The sequence below is a fragment of the Thamnophis elegans genome, chromosome 6 (genome assembly GCF_009769535.1).
Source record: "Thamnophis elegans isolate rThaEle1 chromosome 6, rThaEle1.pri, whole genome shotgun sequence".
NCBI classification, from domain to species: domain Eukaryota; kingdom Metazoa; phylum Chordata; class Lepidosauria; order Squamata; family Colubridae; genus Thamnophis; species Thamnophis elegans.
The window spans coordinates 27,829-51,930 of NC_045546.1; the positions used below are offsets into that span (position 1 = coordinate 27,829).

Genomic DNA, 24,102 nt, shown 5'->3' on the forward strand with positions numbered 1-24,102 from the left:
TGTTTAAATAAATATATGTTGAAAATATGCCACCTCTTAGGTCTTCAAATACTGTTTTTGAAACATGGAACCTGGGCCATTCCCTGTGGCCTCTGCCTCAGTGTAAATCCTCTGCCTTGGGCTGGTGCAAATGGATATAGCAGAAGACAACAACAGTGGAAGAACTTGCCAATCAAAGTGAGTTTTGAAGGAGTAAAATAAACTGAAAACGAATTAAAGTATGTCCTGACTGTTCCTCTTTAAAGGAGATATAAAACGCTTAAGGTATGAAAGAACCAGATTAAGTTTGAAAATACAATAGCAATAGCACTTATATACCACTTCACAGTGCTTTACAGCCCTCTCTAAGCGGTTTCACAGAGTTAGCATATTGCCCCCAACAATCTGGATCCTCATTTTACTGACATTGGAAGGATGAAAGGATGAGTAAATCTTGAGCCTGGTGAGATTTGAACTCCCGAATTGCAGGCAGCTGGCAGTTAGCAGAAGTAGCCTGCAGTACTACATTCTAACCACTGTGCCACCACATCCTGAAGACACAGTAACTCATGACAGAGGATCAGACTGGTTAGATATCTGATCCTGGGTTTTGTTTTCTCCACTTTTTCTATATTTTCTGAAAATAAGTGTGATTTGTCTCTTTTTGCTACATGGGGGGCAAATTCAAGAGCTTCACATTTTTGTAGGGTGCTGGTGCCACGGCGCAGCTGGGCCTGTGGTCAAGGCCTGTCTTCCTCCTGCCAACCCCAGCCTGGGAGGGAGACTAACCTCTATGAGGAGCCTTCCATGCTTGGCTGATTTCTATTCATGGATGTTTGGGGTGGGTTTCTCAGTCATAATTGTCCCAGCTTTCTTCTTTTTCTTTGAAGACGTTTTGCTTCTCATCCTAAGGCAGAAGCTTGTCCACCCCAAGGATAAAACGCCCAACACAAACTGAGCAACATGGTGTATGCAGTACAATCCAGTGAGCCATGTGTAGAATGGCTTTGGGGAAACAAAGCAGACACTTCATAAATGCATGGCACAATATAGGAGAACAAACCCATCAGGGCAACCCATCTGCATTTAAAATACCAAGGAAACACCTTTGAAGACAGCAAAGTCCACATTCTGGACCGAGAGGAATGCTGGTTTGAAAGAGGGGTCAAAGAGGCCATCTGTGTCAAAACTGAACAGCCCTCTCTCAACAGAGAGGGAGGGATACAATATCACCTGTCTCCAGTCTATAACACAGTCCTTTCAACGGTTCCAAGAAAGCTTCACACCCATTTGCACCACCCAGGTGATCCTAAGGACAAGGATGCAAATGACCAGTTGTCTTCAAGGAATATAAATCCTTCCATTCCCCACCATCCTGTCAGAGCTGAAGAAGCTTCTTGGATGAGAAGAGAAACGTCTTCAAAGGAAAACAAGAAACTCCAGTTGTCTCTTGAAAAAGCACCTTTGGGATAAGATAGGGCAACATTCACTTAGCAACAGAAATTTTGGGCTCAACTGTGGTCACAAGTGAAGGACTACCTGAACGTCCACAGCATTTTGCTAGTCCACTAATTTAGTCACTTTGTCAAAGAATGCAGTAATATTTGTTTTGCATGATCTGTTTTTGACAAACCTGTGTTGGTTTCTAGTAATAGCTTTGCTTGCTTTGAGGTGTTTGCAGATCCGTTGCTTAATTATCACTTCCAGGATCTTCCCAGGTACTGACGTGTGGCATTGGATGATCCTATTTTCAGCTCTTTTAAAATCTAAGACTTTGGTGTCACTATGTTCTTCTATTGCTTGTGTTTAGGTTATGTTGAATTCTAATATGACATGGTCGCTCTCACCCAAGGTTCTTGCAGTTTCAACTCTCTCTTCTTCTCTGTTTGTAAGTATTAAGTCCAGTACGGCTGTCCCTCTAGTTTCCTCTTCTACCTTTTAGACAACAAAGTTGTCAGCTAGGTTGGGAACCTATTGGATTTCTCACTTGGTGAAGAATTAGTTTTCCAATTGATATCAAGGTAATTGAAGTCCCCCATTACTATTGCAGTGTGTGTTTCCTACATATGTTTTTTAGTTGGTTGGCGAAAAGGATATCTATTTTTTTCTGCTTGGTTGGGTGGCCTATAGTATACCCGTATGGCCATGTCATTCTTTTTTTATTTTATGTTGACCCATATGCAACTTGGCAGTGATCATCTTCTCATGCTGGCTGTCCTTGTCAGTTCCTCTAAGGTACCTGTGGGATGTTGATAGTAGTAATCTCCAACTTTTCAAAATCTGCCCATTGACATACTTTAGCATAGCACCTTGAGGCTGGAATCTATTTCGGAATTCAAAGATTTGGGGAGACTTTATTTTTCTATCTCTTTTTTCATTTTGAGGTTTTTACAAATGTTGTTGAATTACTGTTTCTTGCTCTTCTAATAATTCTCGGAAATTCCTTCCTGAGGTCTTTGCCTTTCTTGCCTTTGGTTTCTCTTCAATTCTTGGACATTTCCACAGTTTGTTTGGATACTCAGTTTGCTTTCTCCTGTTATTCATCTTTCTTTTCCTAGCTGAAAGAGACAAGAAAGATAAATAACAGGAAAAAGCAAAACTGGAGGAGACGAGACAGCTTCTTCTTCTTTTTAATTATTTTTAAACAAACAAGAACAAACAAAAATGTAAAACACATACATCCTTCTTCCATTTCATATAGTATGTCATTTGATTACAAGATTTTGTGTGTCCTTTCCATGGTTACCACTCGCAATTATATATCAAGTCACAAATTGTTCATTTGGTAAACATAGATACATTATTGTTATGTGTCAATTTTTCAATTAAAATTATTATTCCTTAATTTTAAACAAGGTATTCTAAATATTGAATCCATACATACAACATTATTTTGCATAATAATTCAACTCCAATTATTATTCCTACATTTTAAACAGAATATTATATATATTAAAATCATACATCCATTTCATTGTTCTAATCTGTTTAATAATGCTAAACCTTTATAGTATTCCATGTATCATTCTATTATTCTTAAAATATAAAAAGTTCTCCCACTTTTCCCATTATCATGATTTTTTATCTAACAATTGATAAAACAAATCCCAAACCTTGTAAAATTGTTCATCTTCTTGTTCTCTAATTTCAAATGTCAATTTACTCATTTTGGCACATTCCATATTTTTTTAAATAATTTCCTCCTGCATTGATAATTTCTCATTTTGAGAATTTGTTGCAAATACAATTCTAGCTGCTGTTAAAACATTTACAATCAAATATTTCAAATTTCTATTATATATTTCTGGTATAATTCCCAATAAAAAAATATCTGGTTTTAAGTGTTTATATGTTTTTGTGTCATTTTCTCCAACCACATGTGAATCTTAGTCCAATATCTTTTAGCTTCTGCGCAAGTCCACCACATATGGTAATATGAACCTGATGTCTGATGACATTTCCAACACTTTTCTGATTTATTCTTGAACATTCTTGCTATTCTCGTCGGGGGTAGATGCCACCTGTAAAACATCTTATACAAATTTTCTTTATATGCTGTTGACATTGTCATTTTGTAACTTTGAAACCACAATTTTTGCCACTTCTCTAGTTCAATCCCATGCCCAAAATTTTCCCCCCAAGCTATCATAGTTCCTTTAACTTGTTCTTCTAATCTAACCTCCAGTAAGTGTCCATAAAGTTTTGTAATTACTTTTTCATCAGTACCCATCAAACTTTTATCTAACTCCGTCATTTTATCATAAAAACCTTCCTCTTTGCAATCCTTGTCATCTCTAGCTTGTATTTGCACATACGAAAACCAATTCATCTTTATACCTTCCTTTTCCAGTTCTTGCATAGATTTAAGTTCACCCTCTGCATTCAATATTTCACCATATCTAACTGTTTGTTCCCTTTTGTATATTATTGCGTATGAAAAGGCTTCAATAGTTGATAGGCAGACTGGAATTTTTAAATAATATTGTCTTTTAATCTTCTCCCAATTTAGTAGCAAGGCCTCCCGTAGGTAATGTCGTCTGAAATACCCCCGTGTTTTAGTTCCCTTGTACCATAAAAAGGCCATGCCATCCCAGCAATAGATCATGTCTTTCAAGGGTCAATAATCTGGTATTCCTTAGTGTTATCCATTCTTTAACCCACTGCCTGATGATATAGTTCCCAATTGGGTAGGCCCAATCCTCCTCTTATTCTTGCATCTTGTAAAATTTTTAGTTTTATTCTTGCTTTCCCCCCCTGCCATATGTACCTCAACACTATTTTACTTAAGTCATCAAAATAATTGGAATCGTCTGGAACAGATATAAAATTCTAGGTAAAATGTTAATTTTAATTGTAGATATTCTCCCAATCATGGATCTTCAGATACATCGCGATCTGTTGTTTGAGTTTACTATAGTATAGTTATGAGCCAAGGTGGCGCAGTGGTTAAATGCAGCACTGCAGGCTACTGCTAGATCAGCAGTTCAGCGGTTCAAATCTCACCGGCTCAGGGTTGACTCAGCCTTCCATCCTTCCGAGGTGGGTAAAATGAGGACCCAGATTGTTGTTGGGGGCGATATGCTGACTCTCTGTAAACCGCTTAGAGAGGGCTGAAAGCCCTATGAAGCACTATATAAGTCCACTGCTATAGTTGTCTTTAAGAGTGCTATTTCTTGCTGTTAAATATATCGCCAAATATTTAACCTTGTTCGTGACTTGCATCTCCAAGATTTCCACCAACTCTTCTTTTTGTCTTGTTGACATATTCTTTGTCAAGATCTTCGTTTTGTCGTTATTTATTTTTAATCATGCTACTTTCCCATATTCTTCTATTCTTTCTATCAATTTAGGTGCTGTTTCTAATGGCTCCTCTAGGATGAAGGCCAAGTCATCTGCGAATGCTTGTAGCTTGTATTCTTCCTTTTTGATTTTCATTCCTTTTATTTCTTTTCCTTCTCTGACATTCCTATTTAAAACTTCTAACGTTAAGGCAAAAAGTAATGGTGATAATGGGCAGCCTTGTCTCGTCCCTTTCTTTATTTCAATAGACTCTGCCAGATCCCCATTTATCATTACCTCAGCTGTTTGTTTATAATATATAGTTTGTATGGCTTTAGTAAATTTCTCACCAAAGCCCATCTGTTCCAGTTGTAACAGCATAAAGCGCCAATTCAGGTTGTCAAATGCCTTCTGAGCATCCAAAAACATCAATGCCAATTGTGACAGCTTCTTCTTTAAGCTCATTACACCGATTCCAAGCAAATCCTGATGTTCTTGTAGAGTATATGGCGGTTATATGCTCAAGACCATCTTATGGAAAGGGGCCAATTTTCCTTTTCCCCTTTGCTAAATTTGAAATGTGAACAGTTCATGATCAGCTCCACAGGCAGCTCCCTCGTCTAATTACGGTATTTTTGGAGTACTATAAGACGCATCTTTTCCCCCCAAAAAAGAGGGTGAAAATTTGGGTGCGTCTTATACACTAAATGTAGCCCTGCCCGGCCACCGGACCCCACCCTTTGGCCTCTGCCTCCCAGTTATTTACCTCCTTGCAGCAAATGGGAAAATCGGGCTTGCGGAGGTGGCAATAGACTATAGCAATCCCTGCAGCCTGAAACAGCTGATCATCTGGAAGCCATGCTGAAGCTGAAATTGAAAGTGAGATGGGCTGTTTACTGTTAGGGGCAAATTGCTGGGAGGCAATTTTTTTTCTTCTTCTAATCAGGCTAAACTGAAACACACTGTTTGCTATAAGGAGGTAAGACCAGGTGGGGGGTGGGGGGGGGAACCTGGGAGCTCTTGATGGGTGACATCTCTGCTTCACCTAGCTGTGAAGAGAGGAACAAGCGAGTGTATGTGTGTAAGGAAACTCCACCTCACCCCCCCCCCCCGCCCTGCAAGCGGTATCTTTGTTTCCTTGCTCTGGGAAAGAGAAAGAAAACATATCCTGGACCCCCAGCAAGAGGCTGTCACTGGAGGTGCTGCCAGGGACCCCACGGAGGCACAGAGCGGGTAACAGGTCCCTCTGTCACAATCCTAACCGTGTGTGTGTGTGTGTGTGTGTGTGTGTGTGTGTCGCTTTCCCTTTGCTTCAATGCCTGTTTGGAGTTTTGGACTGCAGAAAGGGCAGCTTCTTGTTGCTATTATTAGACATACATCCTGCCCTTACTTTGTACAACTCATGCATGGATAACACTCCTATCTTCCCCACAACCAACCCCACCCACTCCCACACTGAGAGGTGTACTGGACTGAGAAGGATTGGGCCAAGGTCACCCAGCCGCTTGGCTGGAGGACCCTTGAGTATTCATCAGGAAGCACCTCCCAGCACAGAGCCCTGGGGTGGGGTGGGGCTGAAATCCTGCTCATCTCCTGGCAAGGCCATAAGGGTATGGGCACTGGCTCCATTCTCTGCCTTCTGGAGATGCCTTTTCCATTTCCACTTCCCAGCCAGGGTCCAACCTAGGAGTAATTCGTTGTCTCCCAGCCAAGCACCAATCAAGGGTTGCAGGTTTCCCTAAGCCAGGGTTCCCCTGAGCCGTGGGCAGCAATCCATCCCCTGAGGGGCTGCCCAAGTAGCAGGCAGGACATCTGACCAGAAGGACAGAAGAGCTTTCAGAGAGCCGCAGAAGAGAGCAGCTATAGGGAGCCTCCGAGGGGCAGTCAGATTCGCATGAAGCCTTCCCACAAGCTCAACTTGGTTGAAAGGGCCAGGCCTTCCCGGGCTCAGTGAGGGGACTCACTGGCAGCCGCCAGCTCTCTCACCCCCTCTCTCCCTCAGGTTGTTTTGAATCTCTGGGCTGAAGCGCAAGATGTGGTTGTGTGCTGACTGGGGAGAGGGCGGAGGGACGGAAGGGGTGCTGGGTTTGGTTGTTCGAACTGATGGGTGGCTGCTAACATCCAGTGCGATGAAAAAGAAGGAAATAAGTAACATCTGGAGGCGAAATCTTCCCCTCGAAAAACAGGCAGGAGGAATTGCCAGTTTTCGTCCGGTCCTCGGGATCCACAACTACACATTACTGACAAAAAATGCGGCCGGGGTGGCGTCCAGTCTCCTTCCCTCACCGGCCCCACTCGGCTGCCCAACATCTAGCGGGCAACTTCTCCATTCAAACGCCGCCAACCGAAGCGAGGCGAGGAGTCAGCGGAGCGAAGGGGGAGGGGGGGGTCTGAGCATGTGATGCTGTGCGGCTTTTCCATCCACTCGCACCTCCGAGGAGAGCAGGCGGCAGGGGGCCCGAGTCTCGGGCTCCAGATGAGCCCCACAGCAGCTCCCTGGCTCCGAGGGCGCAGACCTCCCGCCGCCGCCCAGCCTCTCTTCTCCGCCGAGGAGTTGAGGGGTGGGAACTGACTGGCGGAGGGGGGGATGGAGGGGAGGGGGCGCGGCGCCACGGCGAAAGAAGGGCCGGGCAGGAGCGGAGCGAGCGGGCGAGGCAGCGCGGCTCGGGTTTCACTGGAGCCCCGCTCGCTCGTTCTCTCGTCGCTCGCTCCACGATTCTCCCACCCAGTCCGACTTCAGCCTCTGCCCAGCCGAACAGGCATCAAGCGGCGGCGGCCTCTCCTCGTCGCGGGACCGCGTCGCCGACTACAGGAGCGCCAGGCGGATGGCCAGCAAAGACGATGGACGTAGGTGACCGGGATGCCGGGACGCGTCCCCAGCAATCCGCCTTCGTTCGCTCGCTCGCTCGTGTTGCAGCCGGGAGGGAAGGGAAGCAGCCGCTGGGCTCTCCTGGGGACGGGCTGGGAGGAGGGGAGCAGGATCGCCCTCGGGCTCTGAGCTCTTCTCGCCCCGGGTCCAGCTTCGGCTCCTTCGGTCTCGGCCACCGCGGCAGCCTGATTCTTCCCTGCCGTCGGGTCCGTCATCGGAAGCGAAGCGCCGCTCGCACAGGCCCCGCCAAGGACGGGCTGGCGGGGGCTCACGTTTCACAGGCCGGCCCGGAACCGCCCCGGCCGCTCTCGTTCGCCCCCCGCCCCGGCGATCGACGCTGGGCTAATTGGAAGCAGCTGTGGCGCTGGGCGCCTCCGCGCCTGCTGCAGCTGAGGTCGCGCCTGGCCGTCCCCTCGGGCCGGCGGCGGCTGTGGCAGGGAGGGCGGGGGAAGCACCGGCGGCGGGGCTCCCGGGCGCGGAGATCAGCCCGGAGTGGCGGAGCCCAAGCCGCCATTTGCCCACCCGACGGAGAGGAGAGGCTACGCAAAGGTGCGGCCAGAGCTTCCCACAAAAGGCAGGCAGCGCTCTTTGCCCCCCCGCCGGCTGGTCTCCTCGGCTGCGGCGGGTCTGGCCGAGGAGGGGTGGCGGTCCCGCGGGCGGGGGCTTCGCGGAGCTCCCCGAACAAGAAGGACTCGCTGCTACGGCTGGAGGGGGGATGAGGACCGAGACGCGCCTCCCGATCTGGCTCGGGTGCCCACCCGCCACAGGCACGAGCTTCCGGCGAGAATGCCGGTCAGAGCCGGCTCGTCCCCTGGCTGCGGCGGCCGCGCGTGCCTGCTCTGCCGTGCGCCCTCCCCGCCTGGGCCGCCGAACCAGGAGGGGCGCGCCCTCCATCGGGCCGGAGCCTCCGCCTGGCCGGGCAGGCGGGGATTCTTTCAAGCCCGGCCAAGTATGAGCTCAGGCGCGCGGCTCTAGTCGCGCAGACCGCTAAGGCAGCTTTGCCCGGAGTGCGAGCCGCGGCGGGGCCTCCACGCGGGAGGGGGCGTGGGCAGCCCCTATTCCTGGGGCCGCAGCCAGCTCCGCTCCGTCCCCTCCCTCCCTCCCGCAGCCTTGCAGTGAGAGGGAGCGACGGCAGGGGGAGCGAGTTGTGGGCCGGAGCCAGGGAGCCGCAGACAAAGGGAAAGAGGGGCGCGCGCGCGCGAGCGCAAGGAAAGCCGAAACAAAGGGGTCCGTGGCCATGCTCGCCCGCCCGCCCACCGAGGGGCTTTGCGCGATCGCTGGAGTCCGGGCTGGCCGACGCGGGCTGCTGGGCCTCCGCAGCTGCGAGAACTACCGCTCTGTGGCTTCCCGCAGTCTGGCAGGCAGCGGTTCTGGGGGACGAGGGGGGTCTCCATCGCCACTTTCGCTGGCCGGCATGAGACGCCCCAAAGATCCGCTGCCTTGCGGCTGGAGCGCCTGGCGGGCGGTGTAGCTGGAGGACAGGCAGCCCTTTCCCCACTGCTCAGAGAGCCCAGCGCCCACCTTTCGGACATCCGGGAGGGGAGGGGGACTGAGTGCTACCTGCAACAGGGCCTGGCTCTAACCCAACAAGGCTCTTCGCGGTAATTAGTTGAGAAAAAGGGACCCCAAGCAGCTGCCCCCACTCCCCTACCCATCCACATATCTTCCCTAAGTAGGTGCCAGTCTTGGCAGATTAATTGCCTGGATCAGAATGGAGATACCGGGAAGGGATTTGGGGAGACGTGAGTGATGAATGAGGAGGAGGCTCACCCCATGTCCCAGTAGCCCATCAGCTCTTACCTCATTTGCTGTGCCCCTCCAAGTGCTGCATTCCCCCCCCCCAATCAACTCTGGTCCTGACCACCTTTCTTTGCATCCCTGCAGGATTAAGGTGCCTGTCCCCCCAAGTGGACCCCGCAGTTCTTCCCAGGCACCCTCCAAAAGAGCTCCAGGGGGCAGCTGAGGATGGGGCCACTTGCCCTAGTTTTGCTGCTGCTGCTGCTGCCGCTGCTTGGGGGTCGTTGCATGGCAGTGCCAGGCACTCTGGACCTGCAAGTCGATGAGGAGATGCCCACAGGCACCATCATTGGTGACATCAGTGCAGGCCTGCCCACAGGCACCACCAGCTATATGTACTTCATTTCTGCCCAGGAGGGCAGCGGTGTTGCCACAGATCTTGAGATTGATGAGAACACGGGCATTATCAAGACAGCAGGGGTGCTGGACCACGAAAGCCGTGACCACTACAGTTTTATTGCTGTCACCCCAGATGGTGCCACTGTGGAAGTCAACATCCAGGTAAATGATATCAATGACCATGCCCCCACCTTTCCTAAGCAGCGGGCTGCCCTCTTCATCCCGGAACACACCCACCCCGGCAGCCACTTCCCTTTGGATCCTGCCTTTGACGCAGACAGCAATCTGCTCGGCACCCAGGGCTACGCAATCAAGGCGGGGAATGTGGGCCAGGCTTTCCAGCTGGAGACGCGCCGCGGACCCAACGGGGTCTTGCACCCAGAGCTGGTAGTGAGCAGCATTCTAGACCGCGAGATCCGGTCAGCCTTCACCTTGCTTCTTGAGGCCTATGATGGCGGATCCCCCCCAAGGAGCTCCCAAATGACTTTGGAGGTATCTGTCCAAGATGTTAACGACAACGCGCCAGCCTTCAACCAGAGCCGCTACCATACGCTCATCCCAGAAAACTTGCTCCCTGGCAGCAGCATCCTCCAGGTCTTTGCCTGTGATGCTGACGAGGGAGACAATGGGGCAGTGGTGTACGAGATTAACCGTCGGCAGAGCGACCCAGATCAGTTTTTCACCATCGATGCATCCACGGGAGTAATCAAGCTCAACAAGGGACTAGACTATGAACTCCGGAAAGTGCATGAGCTGGTGGTGCAGGCCCGGGACAAGGCCATCCACCCAGAGGTTTCCACAGCCTTCGTTACCATCCAGGTCCGGGATTACAATGACAACCAGCCCACCATGACAATTATCTTCCTCAGCGAGGATGGCTCCCCACGCATCTCCGAAGGGGCTCAGCCCGGCCAATTTGTGGCCCGCATTTCCGTCTCTGACCCTGACTACGGAGAATACGCCAATGTCAACGTCTCCTTGGAGGGGGGCGAGGGGAAATTTGCTCTCACAACCAAAGATAATATCATCTACTTGATCTGTGTGGACCAAATGCTCGACCGTGAGGAGCGGGATTCTTACGAGCTGCGAGTCACGGCCACAGACGCTGGAACTCCCCCTCTGCGGGCTGAGTCGGCTTTCGTGCTGCAGGTGACGGATATCAACGACAATCCTCCTCTCTTTGATGTCCAGGAGTATGAACAGAGCGTCCCTGAGGTGGTTTACCCGGGCAGCTTTGTCCTGCAAGTGACTGCCCGTGACAAAGACCAAGGGCCCAACGGGGAGATCCATTACAGTATCTTGCACAACCACCACTCCCACTCCCACTGGTTTGCCATTGACCCGGCCACTGGCATCGTCACCACTGCTTCCGCCTTGGATTATGAGACCGACCCGCAGCCCCGGCTGACTGTGCTGGCCACTGACCGTGGCAAGCCCCCGCTCTCCTCTACTACAGTAGTCCTTGTCACCCTGCAGGATGTAAATGATAATGAGCCTGTCTTTGAAAGTAACTTCTACAATATTTCCTTGAAGGAGAACGTGTCCTCCGGCACCTGCTTCCTCCAGGTGAGCAAAGATCAGGACGCGGTTAGAAGCCACCCGTCTTGGGGGAAAACGGGCTTCCTCAGGGCAGGAGGGATGTCTTGGGTAGTAAAGGCAGCTTCTCAGCACATGGCTCCTGACTTTGCTGGCGCATGCAGAGGTGGACTCTGGATGCTGTTTCTGAAGCTCACACAGCCTCTGCTCGGCACTGCTGGACTGCCTCGGGCTGCTGGTTCTCCTTGGTGGAGATTCCCTGGCCGTTCCTCAGCTTCCTAGGAGCCACCGCTCACAAACGTTGGATGTGTAGATAGATAGATAGATAGATAGATAGATAGATAGATAGATAGATAGATAGATAGATAGATAGATAGATGTGTGTGTGTGTGTACGCATGCACGCGCGAACACACACACACGCACACTGTTTTAGACCGTAGAGGGATATGGTGCTTTGGGAGCAGTGGAAAAGTGATCGTGTTAAATTCATTGCCAGCAGATGTGGTGACCGTTACTCAGATGGTCCACAAGGGAGGCCGGAGCGAGTGGGAGTGAAGGCTTAGAAGGTGGAAGAGGCTGCTTCTCTTAAGGTAGCAGGACCTAAAGGTTGTGGGTGGGGACAAGACAGTGGAGAAGGGTTCCCTGCCCTCTGCCTCCAGCTCCATTATGGCAGCCCAAGGAGCCCAGCCTGCCAGCCTCCTGCCATGCCTTGCTGGTGGAAAGGACCACAGGAAGGAAACCTCGTTGTGTCAGTGTTGCATCCTCCGGCCTTTGGGGCACTGTTGATGCACGCATAATCCTCCCTTCATCCATCTTTGATCATAGTTTTAGTTTTTGAGATTTGGCTGGCCTCTTGGCCCTGCATTTCTGTGTTAATTTTCACAGTTAGATGGAATTTATTAATTTTAACCACCTTTGGTCTTCCTCAGTTTTATCTTTTGTTTTTTCCAATTGCAGAGTGTACCATGTGTTTCTTTTGTTTCCTTTGCTTTGTACCCAAGAAGAATGTACGCCTGGCCCCAATCCTGCACTTTTGGGAGCCAAATTTCTGGAACATCTTTCCCATCCCCTCCTCCCCCTCCCCTCTCCTTCTCTCCTCTCCCAGTCTGCAGCCCTCTCTCTCTCTCTCTGACACTCCCTCCCCCTCCTTGAGAGATTCCTTCTGCCTCTGGAGTGTATTTGGTGTTACAGGAAGGACTTTTTGGCTTTCCTGTGTAAATCCCTCTCCAGTTCCTTGTTAGGCAGAGGCCCAGCTACAACTGATCGCCAGTCGTGTGAGATAACCCCAGACATGAGCGTTGTTGAGCCCATTTATCTTGGCTTAAATGCCACAGTCGGGTGTTTGCTACTACTAGAATCCCTTCCCCACGTTGGGCTCAAGTTAGAAAGGATCCACCAGAGGAGGGTCACGGTGGTACAAAGCCTAGTGAAGCTGGTTCCTGACGAGTCAGAATCGGAACTGAATCTGCAAACAGCTGTAACCCAGGATCTTCTTTAACAAGCCAGAGTCATTTCTGCAGATGACAAAGCTGAACTTGGTTTCTTCCTCCAATTGTTGGTCCAGGGAGCCTCCTGCAAATTATGGCAGATAAAGGATGAGTTTCCTTCAGCATTTGTGGGAACCGTTTTGATTTCAAGGTTTTTTTTTATTTGAGAGGAGATTAAGGTATCTGTATGTTTTGTGGGGTGTGCATTTGGGGTATGTCACATTTTTGTAGTGAGCCGAGGTGGCGCAGTGGTTAGAGTGCAGTACTGCAGGCTACTTTAGCTGACTGCAGTTCGGCGGTTCTAATCTCACCGGCTCAGGGTTGACTCAGCCTTCCATCCTTCCGAGGTGGGTGAAATGAGGACCCAGACTGTGGGGGCGATATGCTGACTCTGTAAACCGCTTAGAGAGGGCTGAAAGCCCTATGAAGCGGTATATAAGTCTAACTGCTATTGCTATTTCTAATGGTAGAATATTCTCTGTGAAGACCACCTACCACAACGATAATACAACCGAGAACGGCATCTGCCTGCGAAAGCAAGCAAGGCCATGTTGGGGAACATATGGCCCCAAACAAACGTTTGGCAGACCTGCAGCTCCCCAAAATTGCACTGCCAAGGAGCCCAGATATCAGCAACAGCAGAACCAGTGAGTTGTCAGGAAGGCTGGAAGAAGGCTGGGAAGGGCAGCATCGCTGTTAGGGACAAATAGACCATCCCTGTTTCCTATTCCCAGCCTTAAAAACTCCTTTCAAATCCTAAATTTAACACTCAAGGGTCAAAAACAATTTAGTAACATCCCTCAAGTCCTGTTGGGACTATTGATTGGGAAGCTCCCCTATGACACACTGTCCACCCTGCTTGCTGTCCCTCTGTAGATGAAGCTTCCCCCCTCCAGTTTTCCCAGCCGAGGAGGCGTGGTGGTGGTGGCAGAGAGCCTGCGCTGGCCTTTCCCAGCCAACTTGCCTCCAATGAGCAACCTGGTTTTTTTTTGGGGGGGGGGGGAAGGTGGGCATCTTTGTCCTTTTGCTTTTTGCAGCGTTTAGAAGGATCACAGCCAAGATGGGGCTGCAAAAGGAATTTGGATTTCCCTAAATTGTAGTAGGAAGTAACCACATTTGCCAAATACCCCCTAGGAAAGCACACCCCTGTGTCAAAGAGGCACCACAACAACATGCATGTGCCCACTCTGAAGCTCCTTGCCAAACCCTTCTGGTGCCTCCTGAATGGAAGATTGATGGCACGACTCCTGTGCCAGGCCAAGGAAGGGCCAGCTTTTGTTGAAAGAGGCACTGAGCAGTAGATCCCAGAACGTCCCTGGGGACCCATAAAACCCCTAAAACCAGCCAGACGAACAAATGCAGGACTCCAAAAGAGGACAGTCCAAAGAGCACCCGAAATTTCCACCACCACCCCAAGAAGCATCCTCTGGCTGAGCTTCCACACACACACACCCCAGTTCCTATGTATGAACCATTTCTCAAGAGGTTTGCACTCCCTGATTCGGTCTCTTCATTAATTTATATTTATTTAGTTATCCAATTTATGTAGCCATCAATTACAGGGGGTGACTCTGGGTGGCAAATAGAGTTAAAATAGTAACAAACAGTAACGAACATTATACAGCCTCAAACACAGGCAGCCGAGAAACAACCTAAACAACTGTCCCGCAGGTGCTTCTCCAAGAGGCATCTGGACTTTCCGATTTTTCTTTGAAGACATTTTGCTTCTTATCCAGAAGCTTCTTCAGCTCTGATTGGATAGTGAGGAATGGAAGGATTTATACTCCTTGACAGACAGTCGTCACCGGCTGAAGAATGAGAAGCAAAAGGTCTCTAAAAGAAAAACCAGAAAGTCCAGATGCCTCTTGAACAAGCACCTGTGGGAGAACCGGGACCTGGATGAGTGAGGATCTCCACCGACAGCCCAAAAAACGTACACAACCGAGAAGCCCTTTAGAAAGAGGGCAATCTCCAATTCAACTCCCTGAGGTGGCTCCTGGCTGCGTTGACGAGAGTCCGGTTGCTGTGGAGCCACAGGGCACAGGGGTCATGGTGCCAGGGTACGATAATCATGGTGCCAGGCTACGGGAGTAGTGCCAGGGTACAAGGACCCAGCCCAAGAGGGGGCTGCATTAAGAGTTTTGCTGCTAATCCATCCTCCCTTTGCTGAATGAAATGGGCTCTCCTGCAGAGAGTTTGAACCTTGTCGTCTCCTCCTCTTCTTCTTCTGTTGCTGCTTCTCCCTCTCCTCCTCCTTCCCTTCCTCCTCCTCCTCCTCCTCCTCCTCCTCCTCCTCCTCCTCCTCCTCCTCCTCCTCCTCCCCCTCCTCCCTCTCCTCCTCCTCCTCCTCCCTCTTTGGTGTAGCTTCTGGTCCGGAGGCCTTCAGGCACACGGCTGGCTGTTGCAAGGGAGGCATCTCTCCAGCACCAATGCCGCTGCTTTCATTTCTCCCGGGGCAGCTTCCTTTTCTGACCCAGCCATGCAGGCCATCCGCTTCCTGGCTGACCCCAGAGGCCAACGGCCTGAAGCTGGAAGCTAGCCCTTCCTGAAATAGCCCCGCTGTTTTTAGCCACTTGGCATCTGTGCCAGGCCCAAGGAGGGCAGCTGCCAGAGAGGCTGGGCAGGGAGCCTGCGTGGGTTTGCTGACCACACTGGCGCCAGTGCTCCCACCGCTCTCGAGCCTGAACCAAAGCCAGATGTGGATCTGTGGCGTTTGCACATCTGTAGAGCGGGGCCTCTTGGGCAGCCTGCCATTCGGCGCCTCAGGGATGGGGTGGGCCAGGCCAGCAGGCAAGGTAGGAATTGCTGCTGGAGAAAAAGCTGCAAAATGTTTGGTAAAATGAGTCCGAGGCTGGTTCTTGCAGAGGGCAGTTGGGAGCCGGTCGCTCTTGCCCGACTAAGAGAAGTGGCAGGAAATCCGGGAAGGGGTGGGGGCGAATGTGCTGAGCTGGGAAAGGAAGGGCTCCCCTCGGAGCAATCGGTTCAAATGATTTCCGTAGGTTTTACTGCTATTAAAAAAACGGAAAGGCCCCGGGTGTCCTGCCAGAGGCTACTGTGAAAGCTGAAAAACATCCGGTTGTGCCCCACCGACCACGAACGTTGATGGGATGGCAGCAGAAGCTGAGAACTATTTACCGGCATGCCTAGAGAAAAATTTGGGGAGTTTTAAGGTTTATGTGTCCCATGAAAATGAAGAAAGCGAAATAATATTTGGTGGTTCTTCCAGTCACACAGGCACAGTAGGTCAACTTTTCTCTGGCTCTCCCTTGCAGGGAGCATAAATGCCCCGGCCTCCGTGCACGGGATGACCTTGCGGTCGGGGTGGGGGGTGGGGTTTGTTCCGATGGAAGGGCAACTTCAAGTCCTTCAAGTTGGTGGGGCAGCCCGGAGAACCGAGGCTAGCAACGGGCCAAGCCCCAGAGGGCCACCCTGGAGGTCACCGTTCCCGGGTCTCCTTGGCCTAAGGGGCCTCTGGTGGCCTCGTGCAGACGGCCTGGGACTGACCGGAGGGTGACCAGGCAATGGGCTGCCCTGGAGGCCCTTCTCTTAGCTAGGGCAGCTCTGCAGGAGAACGAGGAGGTCCCAGGCAGTTGGCCCTACCCTGATGAGCTCAGGAGAGCAGGGCCCAGAAGAGGCTGGCCTTTTCCTCCCGTCTCCCCCTGCCCCAAACAGCTCCCCCTACCCTCTCCCGCCTAGCAGTTGGGAGTGGCAAAAGGGTCGCTTCTGGATGATGGGCTTCCCCTGCCATCAGGGCTCGGAACCCTAAATGGCCTCTTTCCCCAAGAGAGCCCTAACCAGCAGTCCTCGAGGGGGGGGGTATGGCTTAGTGGGATGGGGAGTCCAGTCTGGGCCCTCCAAGGCTTATGCACAAAACACTGTGTGGCAAAAGTGGAGTGAGCTTGGGCTCCATAGACAGGAGGGCCTCCATCCCAAACCTCCTGCCTGGGGGGGTGGGGGGTGGGCGGGCTTCAGCCTCTATTCTACCAGACCAAAGCAGGTCTGCCCTGCGTTGCCCACAGGAGAGGTCCCATTGCAACCCCCCCTCCTCTTCCCTCCTGCTCCCCTCCCCCCCAGCAGAGACACGGGCTCCTTCAGGCTACGGGCTCCGTCCTTTCTAAGCAGGGAGGAATCCCCTCCGCTGAGCCTTTCTGGCAGGGGATCTCTTCTTGGGGATCGACTTGTCCAGGGATTTCTGGTGGCCTCCCATTCCAGAACCAGCTGCATCAGGTCCAGCTTCTTTCTTTAAGACAAAAATCAGCTCCGGGGGGGGGGGGGCTGTCAACTGCAAACTCCTATTTGTCCCTTTTGTGTCTGGTCTCCCTTCCCATGTTGTAATATTCATTCCCATAGGCTCCTTCCTGTCAGCTGGCCACGCTTGGGGGCTCCCTTCCTCTTCCTGATGGGTAGAAGCCCCCTCCCAGCCAACCCACTGGAACCAATGTGGGAAGGCTGGAGTGGGGGCATGAGGGGGCCCAGAGTGAGCGGACTGGGTGAGCCCTTCCCTCTTCAGATGCTGGATGCCTCCCAGAGTTCCTGGGACCTGGTCGCTTTCAGATGATATGGGCCCTGTGGGGAAAGAGGGGTGTCTGTGTGTGTGTGTGTGTGTGTGTGTTTGTGTGTGTCCCTGTTAGCAAAGTCCCTTGCTATAATCTGCATCGCTGAAGGAGCCCCTCCTCTTCCAAGTTATCTCAATATTGGAACGGAGAGGGAAACTCCCCTCCCTCCCCCATGCCCCCACCCCATTGCAAGGTGTGTTTGTGTGTGTGTGTGTGTGTGTGTGTGACAGAGAGAGGGAGGGAGGGAACACAGAGGCTGTCCTGGCTTGGGAGAAATCCTCCAGTCCTCTGATAGTTTTCCCAGCAGAACCCAGGGAGATTGGGGGGTGGGCACAACAAGGGTCGCTTAGCAAGGTGGGGCTGACCCTTGGCATCTTCCCATCTGGTGGGTCAGCGTGGTGCTTCCGCTTTTGCCACAGATCATGGCCACGGATGCAGACAGTGGCTCCTTGGGAAGCATCTCTTATACTCTGGGAACGGGGCTCGGCAGCCTGGTTCCTTCTGCGTTCCTTCTTGGCGAAGATACCGGCCAGCTCTGCACTACCCAAGGCCTGGACCGGGACGAGGGCCCTTCTGCCTACGATTTTACAGTCACAGCCGTTGACGGGGTGAGCATCCAGAAGGAGTTGAGCAGCTTCAGAAAGGCATTCTAGGCTCAGGGGTGAACCCCTCCGCAAAAGGCTTGTGGGGTACCAGAAGCGGGGTGTACAGAGGGTTCCTCAGAAACCCTAAAAGCTGTCAGCCGTTTCAGTACTTTCACAGTGCCAAGCAGAAGGCATAAGCCGGCACCCCATCAGAGGCCTCTGGAGAGCGCCACTAGGGCGGCCGAGAGCGGTGCTTCTCTTGGCATCTCTTCCAGAGGGTCTTTCCTCTCTCCCAGGGTGGTCTCAGCTCCACAGCCTATGTGAAGATCTTTTTGGAAGACGTCAATGACAACGCACCGGCCTTCTACCCCCTTGAGTACGCTGCCAGCATCAGCACCCAAAGCCAGCCGGGTTCTGCCGTTCTGCGCGTCACTGCCCAGGATAAGGACGAGGGCCTGCACGGGCGAGTGACCTACCGCATTGCCAATGGCAACATGCTGACCGTTTTTGCCATCAACCCTGATACTGGTACCGCATGGCAGGGAGCGGGACCTCTTGCTGGCTCTCTGGCAGGATAGGCTGCCAATCCTTCTTGCAAGGGAGCCTGGATCTCTTCCCATCCTTACAGCTTGCTTTCCTCCATTGTGCAGGTGTCATTTCGTTGCGGAGGCCGCTCAGTGGCAAGACCAACCTGTTGGTGCAGCTGGAGGTAGAGGCAGAAGACGGAGGAGGGCTGGCAGCCCAGCCAAAGGCTCAGGTCAACATCAGCATCGTGGCAGGCACTGTCTCCCCTCCGAGCTTTGAGCGGGTCCAGTATTACTTTACAGTCCCAGAGGATACCCGGCCGGGCAGCAGCGTGGGATCCATCCATGCATACAATGTCCAAGGTAAATCTTCCACACCTTGCTTAGTGAGCTTATGTAGGTCGCCCCCCTCTTTCCCAGAGTATTGGGGTGGGTGTCCATTGAGGAATCAGGAAGCTCCCATTCAGTTCACGAAATCTCCCCAGAGTAGTGCGATGAACCTGGCAGACAGGGGCTCCTAGCTGCTGCTCCCTTCCCCTGCTTCCAGTCCCATGTCCGACTTACAGGAAGCGACTCTCTCGTGGCAGAGTCCTGCCTGGCACAGGCTTCCAGAGGGAAGTGCACCTGAGCTGCTCCTTGTGTTTAATGCATGCGCTCAGTGCCATGTCTGTTCAGATGTGGTTCAAGTTAGCTCCCAAAGATGTCCCAAAGGAAAGGAAGCACTGGGAATGAGGAGACCTTTCAGGGAGGGAGGGAGGGAGATCAAGGGTGGAATGTGGAGAGTTTGGGCACTGCGACATTAGTTCAGTGGTGATCTTCTTCATCTCTCCAGGCCAAACGGACAGTGTGTTTTACTCCATTTCTTCTGGGGACCCCCAGGGCCACTTCTCCATTGACCCCAGCTCGGGACAGCTGCACACTAACCTGGCCCTGGACCACGAAGCTCAGTCCATTCTGATCCTGGAGGTCCAGGCCCGCAGCGGTTCCCCACCCGCATACAGCAGTGCCCGGGTGCAGATCACTGTCTCTGACGTCAATGACAACCCCCCCCGCTTCCCCTCATCCTCTGACTCCGTGTCGCTGCCAGAGGGGACAGCTCTGGGCAACGTTATCTACACTGTGCAGGCTGAGGACCCTGATAGTGGAGCCAATGGACAAGTGCACTTTGAGCTGGCCTCCCGTGGAACGGCTGTCTTCGGCGTGGAACGACTGTCAGGGAAGGTGCGGCTGATGGGGGCCCTTCATCAGGAGAGCCTCAGCCCTTACAAGCTTCTCATTCTGGCACAGGACGGAGGGACCCCGCGACTCAGTGCCACGTTCACCCTCCTAGTCCATGTGCAGACTGAAGACCAGCTGGGCCCCCTCTTTGATACCCTCACCTACCGAGTGGAAGTGCGGGAGGGAGTGCCGGTGGGCACCCATTTTTTGCAAGTGAGGGCCCTGGCCCGGGAGCACGGTGCCTTCTTTGCCTACCATCTGCGTGCAGATGGCGATGCCACCAGCTTTGGGATTGCACCTGACACAGGGTGGCTGCATGTGCGTCGGACTCTTGACAGGGAGGTGCAAGAGCTGTACGTACTGACTGTCTTGGCTGTAGCTGGAGAGGGCGAAGGGCGCCAGACAGGGACCAGCACAGTCCAGGTCACCATCACAGATGAGAATGACAACAGTCCTCGTCTGAGCGAGGAGCGTTACTTCTTCACGGTGGTGGAGAACTGGCCCGCTGGTAGCAGTGTGGGCCGGGTGATAGCCACCGACTCGGATGCTGGGTCCAACAGCCGCCTGACCTTCCGCCTGGTGCCACACGAGGGCCATTTCCTCATCCACACTCAGACTGGTGAGAGGATTCTGAGGGAGGGAGGGGGGGAGAACCAAGCCTGGATGTTCCCGCTGAGCAGCGTCTGTGTGCAAGTGAGGCTTTCCTGCAGAAGAACCGCCAGCCTGAAGGACTCTGTCCACCTGCTTTGTTTGCAGGTGAGTTGAGCATTCGGAAGAGCCTTGACCGGGAGCAGCAAAGCAGCTATCAGTTGCAAGTCCTGGTACAAGATGGGGGGACGCCACCCCGCAGCACCACAGGGACAATCTACGTCACTGTGCTGGATGAAAACGACAACGCTCCGGGCTTTCTGCATGTGGCTGAGGGACGTGAACTTCTCCTGCAGGTCAGGGGACTGAGGGGTCATCTCTTAGCAGGGGGCTCGGATTCTTGGGGATAGGGGGGAAACCCTGGCAGTTGGGTTGGGGGTCCGACCAAGCCATCCTAGCTTCTTTGAAAGCACTGAAGAGCAGGTGGGCTTCCTTGCACACCAACACGCCAGGTCCCTGGGAAACTGCCTTACTGGCCAGGAGGGCATGAAGAGGAGTCAGCGGTCAGTTCCGGCTCCCCATTTATCATCTTTCTGTCCATCAGGTTCTGGAAGATAAGCCAGCTGGGCTGCTGGTGGCCGCCCTGCAGGCCAAGGACCCAGATAAGGGTGAGAATGGAACCGTCTTCTACACGCTGTCAGGTGAGGAGTCTTAGTGAGCTTACCGTCTCAAGCAGTCTTCCCCACCACTGCTAGCCCCCAAGCATTGGGCTGGCCTCTGGGCGATGGAAGCAGAAGGAAGGGAACCGATGCCTGCTCCCTTATCATGGCCTCTTCTGCTTCGCCCTTGGTGAAGATGTCCGCTTGGGTAGGGGAGAGGCAAGTGGGTTAATCGCAATCCGGAAGGAGGGGAAGCCCCTCGCTGTGGACGAGGGAAGGCCTGAAGTGGTTCTGGGGAGGGAAAGCTTCCCATTGGCTGTCTGGAGATTTGGTCCAAGTGATGGGCAGGGAGGGTGAGATGAGATGTGGCCTCTCCCGGCAGAGCTCTCCTTCCAGGGCCAGGAGGTGAATGGCCACCAGCCAGGCTTCTCCCTTCCCTTCAGTCCCCTTCTCAAAAAGATGGGAGGGGGGAGGAGTTTTGGAATTGCAGCTCTAGCCATTGGGAAGCCAGCAGACCCCATCCTGGTTCTCAGGAGTGAAAGTGCCGGGCATCATGCAGAGGAAGAGGGTTTTAATGAAAGATCCCCTTTTGAAATCAAACCTCCTGATGTCAAATGTTTCTGATCAGAAGGAAGGCAGCCAGCCTGTCTCTCTGCTCTCCTTGCTTCCTCTCTTCCTGGCCTGATCCTGACTGGGGAAACGTGTGGAAGATCAGCCAGAAGCCTATCCGGTTCTTGCTTTGTCCACCAGTTGGCCAATTGACTGGCTGGACTCCACTCCCCAGTGACCCTGGGCTTACAGCCGCCCGGAGTCCTCCGGGAGTGGGCGGCATACAAGACTAATAAACAACAAGAGGCCCCTTTGGCTCCTTGTACTCATACAGATCGGGGGTGGGGGGCACACAGCAGGAATATTCCACCCATTCAAGGCTCTCTCTCCGTTTGGCCCCAGTTCCTCTAGGGCGCTTGGCTGACCTATTAGGCATCACGGGAAAAATGGCCCTTCCACCTGCTGCCCCTAAAAGCCACCAAGGGCACAGAGGCACAATGGCAGCCAGCATCCAAGGTGGCCTCCAGCTGAGCTGCCCCTTTGGTTTTTCCGAGCCTCCCAAGGAAAGCGTTGCTGTGCCCGTTAGAGGCAGGCGATGGTCACGTTTGCCCTGGCCCTGGAGCAGAAGAGGGAAAGGCAGGGATCCTTTCAGACTGGCCCTTTGAAGCGGCCCTTCTGGCTCAAGGGGGCTGCCATGGAGCTGGGTCTCGGGCACGGCCGCTTGGTCTCGCCCTCCTGATGGAGAAGCCAGATCCAGCCATTTCTTCCCCCGCTTGGCTTCTCCAGGTGGCCACATTTCCTTCCTTCCCTGGCAGGTGCCTGGGCAGAACACTTCTCCCTGCACGTGTCTACGGGAGAGCTGCGCACAGCCACCCCTTTGCGGCAAGCTGACCAGGGAGAATATCTTTTCACTGTCACCGCAAGTGACCGAGGCGCCATTCGCAGGAGTACAACGGCCACGCTGCGCATTCAGGTACATGCAGAGCTTCTAGGGAACCTGGTAGCCCTCAGTTCCTTGCTTGGAAGCTTCTCCTCTTCCTTCCCTAATGCTCTTCCTCCCCCTCCCTCCCCCCTCCCTCCATAGGTTGTCTCTTCCAGCCATGTTCTCCCCCGCCCTGAAACAACCGTGCTGACTTTCTATGCCATGGAGGGCCTGCCACCTGGCTCCAGCATTGGCTCGGTGGCTCCCCTGGAGCCATCCCCCCATGGGCAAGTAACCTACATGCTGGTGGGGGGGAACAATGGAGATGGTTTCTTTGTCGTGGACACTAGCACGGGTGAGATCTACTTGGCGCAAGAACTGGACTATGAAGCGGAGAGACGGCATACCCTGCATGTGAGCGTGGAGGACTCGTGGCGCGGTTATCCCAGCCAGCACCTGCTCCTGGTTGAGATCCATGTGCAGGACAGCAATGACCACAGCCCCACCTGGCCCCAGGACCCTCTCACAGTAGTGGTGTCGGAGAGCGCTACCCCGGACCTTGCCCTCTTCACTTTCCAGGCCCTGGATGGCGACGGTCCCGGTCCCAACAGCCAACTGCGCTATAGCCTCCTGCGGCAGGACCTCCTGCAGCCCGTCTTCCAGCTGGATGCCGTCACGGGGGAGCTGAGCCTGCAGGCCCCTCTGGACCGAGAGAGCCAGTCCGCCTTCCTGCTGGCTGTCATGGCGACAGACCAAGCCCACAATGTCAGCCAGCGCCATTCTGCCATCGTGACTGCTCACATCTTCATCATGGACGAGAACGACAATGCGCCTGAGTTCCTTTCTCCACCAAGAGTCAGTGTTCCTGAGGATCAACCAACAGGCTTTCTGGTGCTGCAGGTGGTGGCCAGAGACCAGGATATGGGCGAGAATGGGCGAGTCAGTTACTTGTTGCGAGCGGGGAACCCTGATGGCCAATTCCACCTCAATCCCAGCACAGGTAGGCAGCAGAAGTGGGCAGAAAAGGTGGAGCGTGTATTTCCCAGGGCTGGTCTCGGGGAGTGGCCTTTAGCGAAACGGTCCATGCCAGTGTGGAGTTCTCACCTTGGAGAACAGCCTGCCAGCCGTGAGAGCTGTTGGGAAACCACCTCAACTTCTCCAAGAACATAATTATTCCCTCACCAGGTTAAGTGTCCTTGCCCATCATGCTGGCCAGTTCAGTGCTTACAGTCTGAACGCACTGCCCTGTGCTGGCAAGTACTGCCAAGGGATACACCAGCCAAGGCCCTTTCTGCTATCAGTCCCCCTCCAACCGCCTGCCTCCTGGGGCACAACGTCTGCCCAGATGTGCAGAACAAGCTGCCCTGCTTTGTTCCCTCTTGCTCTCTTCTTAGGGGCATTGTCCATTGTGCGGGCTCTGGACCGGGAAGAAGTATCTCAGCATAACTTGACCGTGGTGGCCACAGATCACGGATCCCCACGGCACACCACTACACAGCTCCTGTTAGTGCAGGTGCTGGATGTGAACGATGAAACACCGACCTTTGAAAAGAGCATCTATGAAGGCCAGGTGGCTGAAAACCTTCCTGCTGGCGTTCCAGTGCTGCAACTCCATGCCACGGACCAGGACCTTGGTAGGAATCTCATCTGTCCCGGGAGATGGGAAAGGCTCAAAGACCGTCCCAGGCAGCAGAGCCACTTTCCTTGCCCAGCT

The 24,102-nt window shown here is 53.0% G+C and overlaps 1 protein-coding gene across 1 annotated transcript in view; it reads left to right on the forward strand.

Moving 5' to 3' along the window:
• Positions 1-7,408: 7,408 nt before the first annotated feature.
• DCHS1 (dachsous cadherin-related 1) overlaps positions 7,409-24,102 on the forward strand; it is a 32,914-nt gene continuing 16,220 nt past the window's right edge. Inside the window, exons 1-11 of the mRNA XM_032220070.1 lie at positions 7,409-7,605; positions 9,512-11,329; positions 17,764-17,952; positions 18,225-18,456; positions 18,579-18,815; positions 19,285-20,289; positions 20,427-20,614; positions 20,863-20,959; positions 22,282-22,439; positions 22,551-23,388; positions 23,783-24,022. Coding sequence (XP_032075961.1) covers positions 9,593-11,329; positions 17,764-17,952; positions 18,225-18,456; positions 18,579-18,815; positions 19,285-20,289; positions 20,427-20,614; positions 20,863-20,959; positions 22,282-22,439; positions 22,551-23,388; positions 23,783-24,022 — 4,921 coding nt within the window. The 5' untranslated portion in view covers positions 7,409-7,605; positions 9,512-9,592. The remainder of the gene's footprint in view (positions 7,606-9,511; positions 11,330-17,763; positions 17,953-18,224; positions 18,457-18,578; positions 18,816-19,284; positions 20,290-20,426; positions 20,615-20,862; positions 20,960-22,281; positions 22,440-22,550; positions 23,389-23,782; positions 24,023-24,102) is intronic.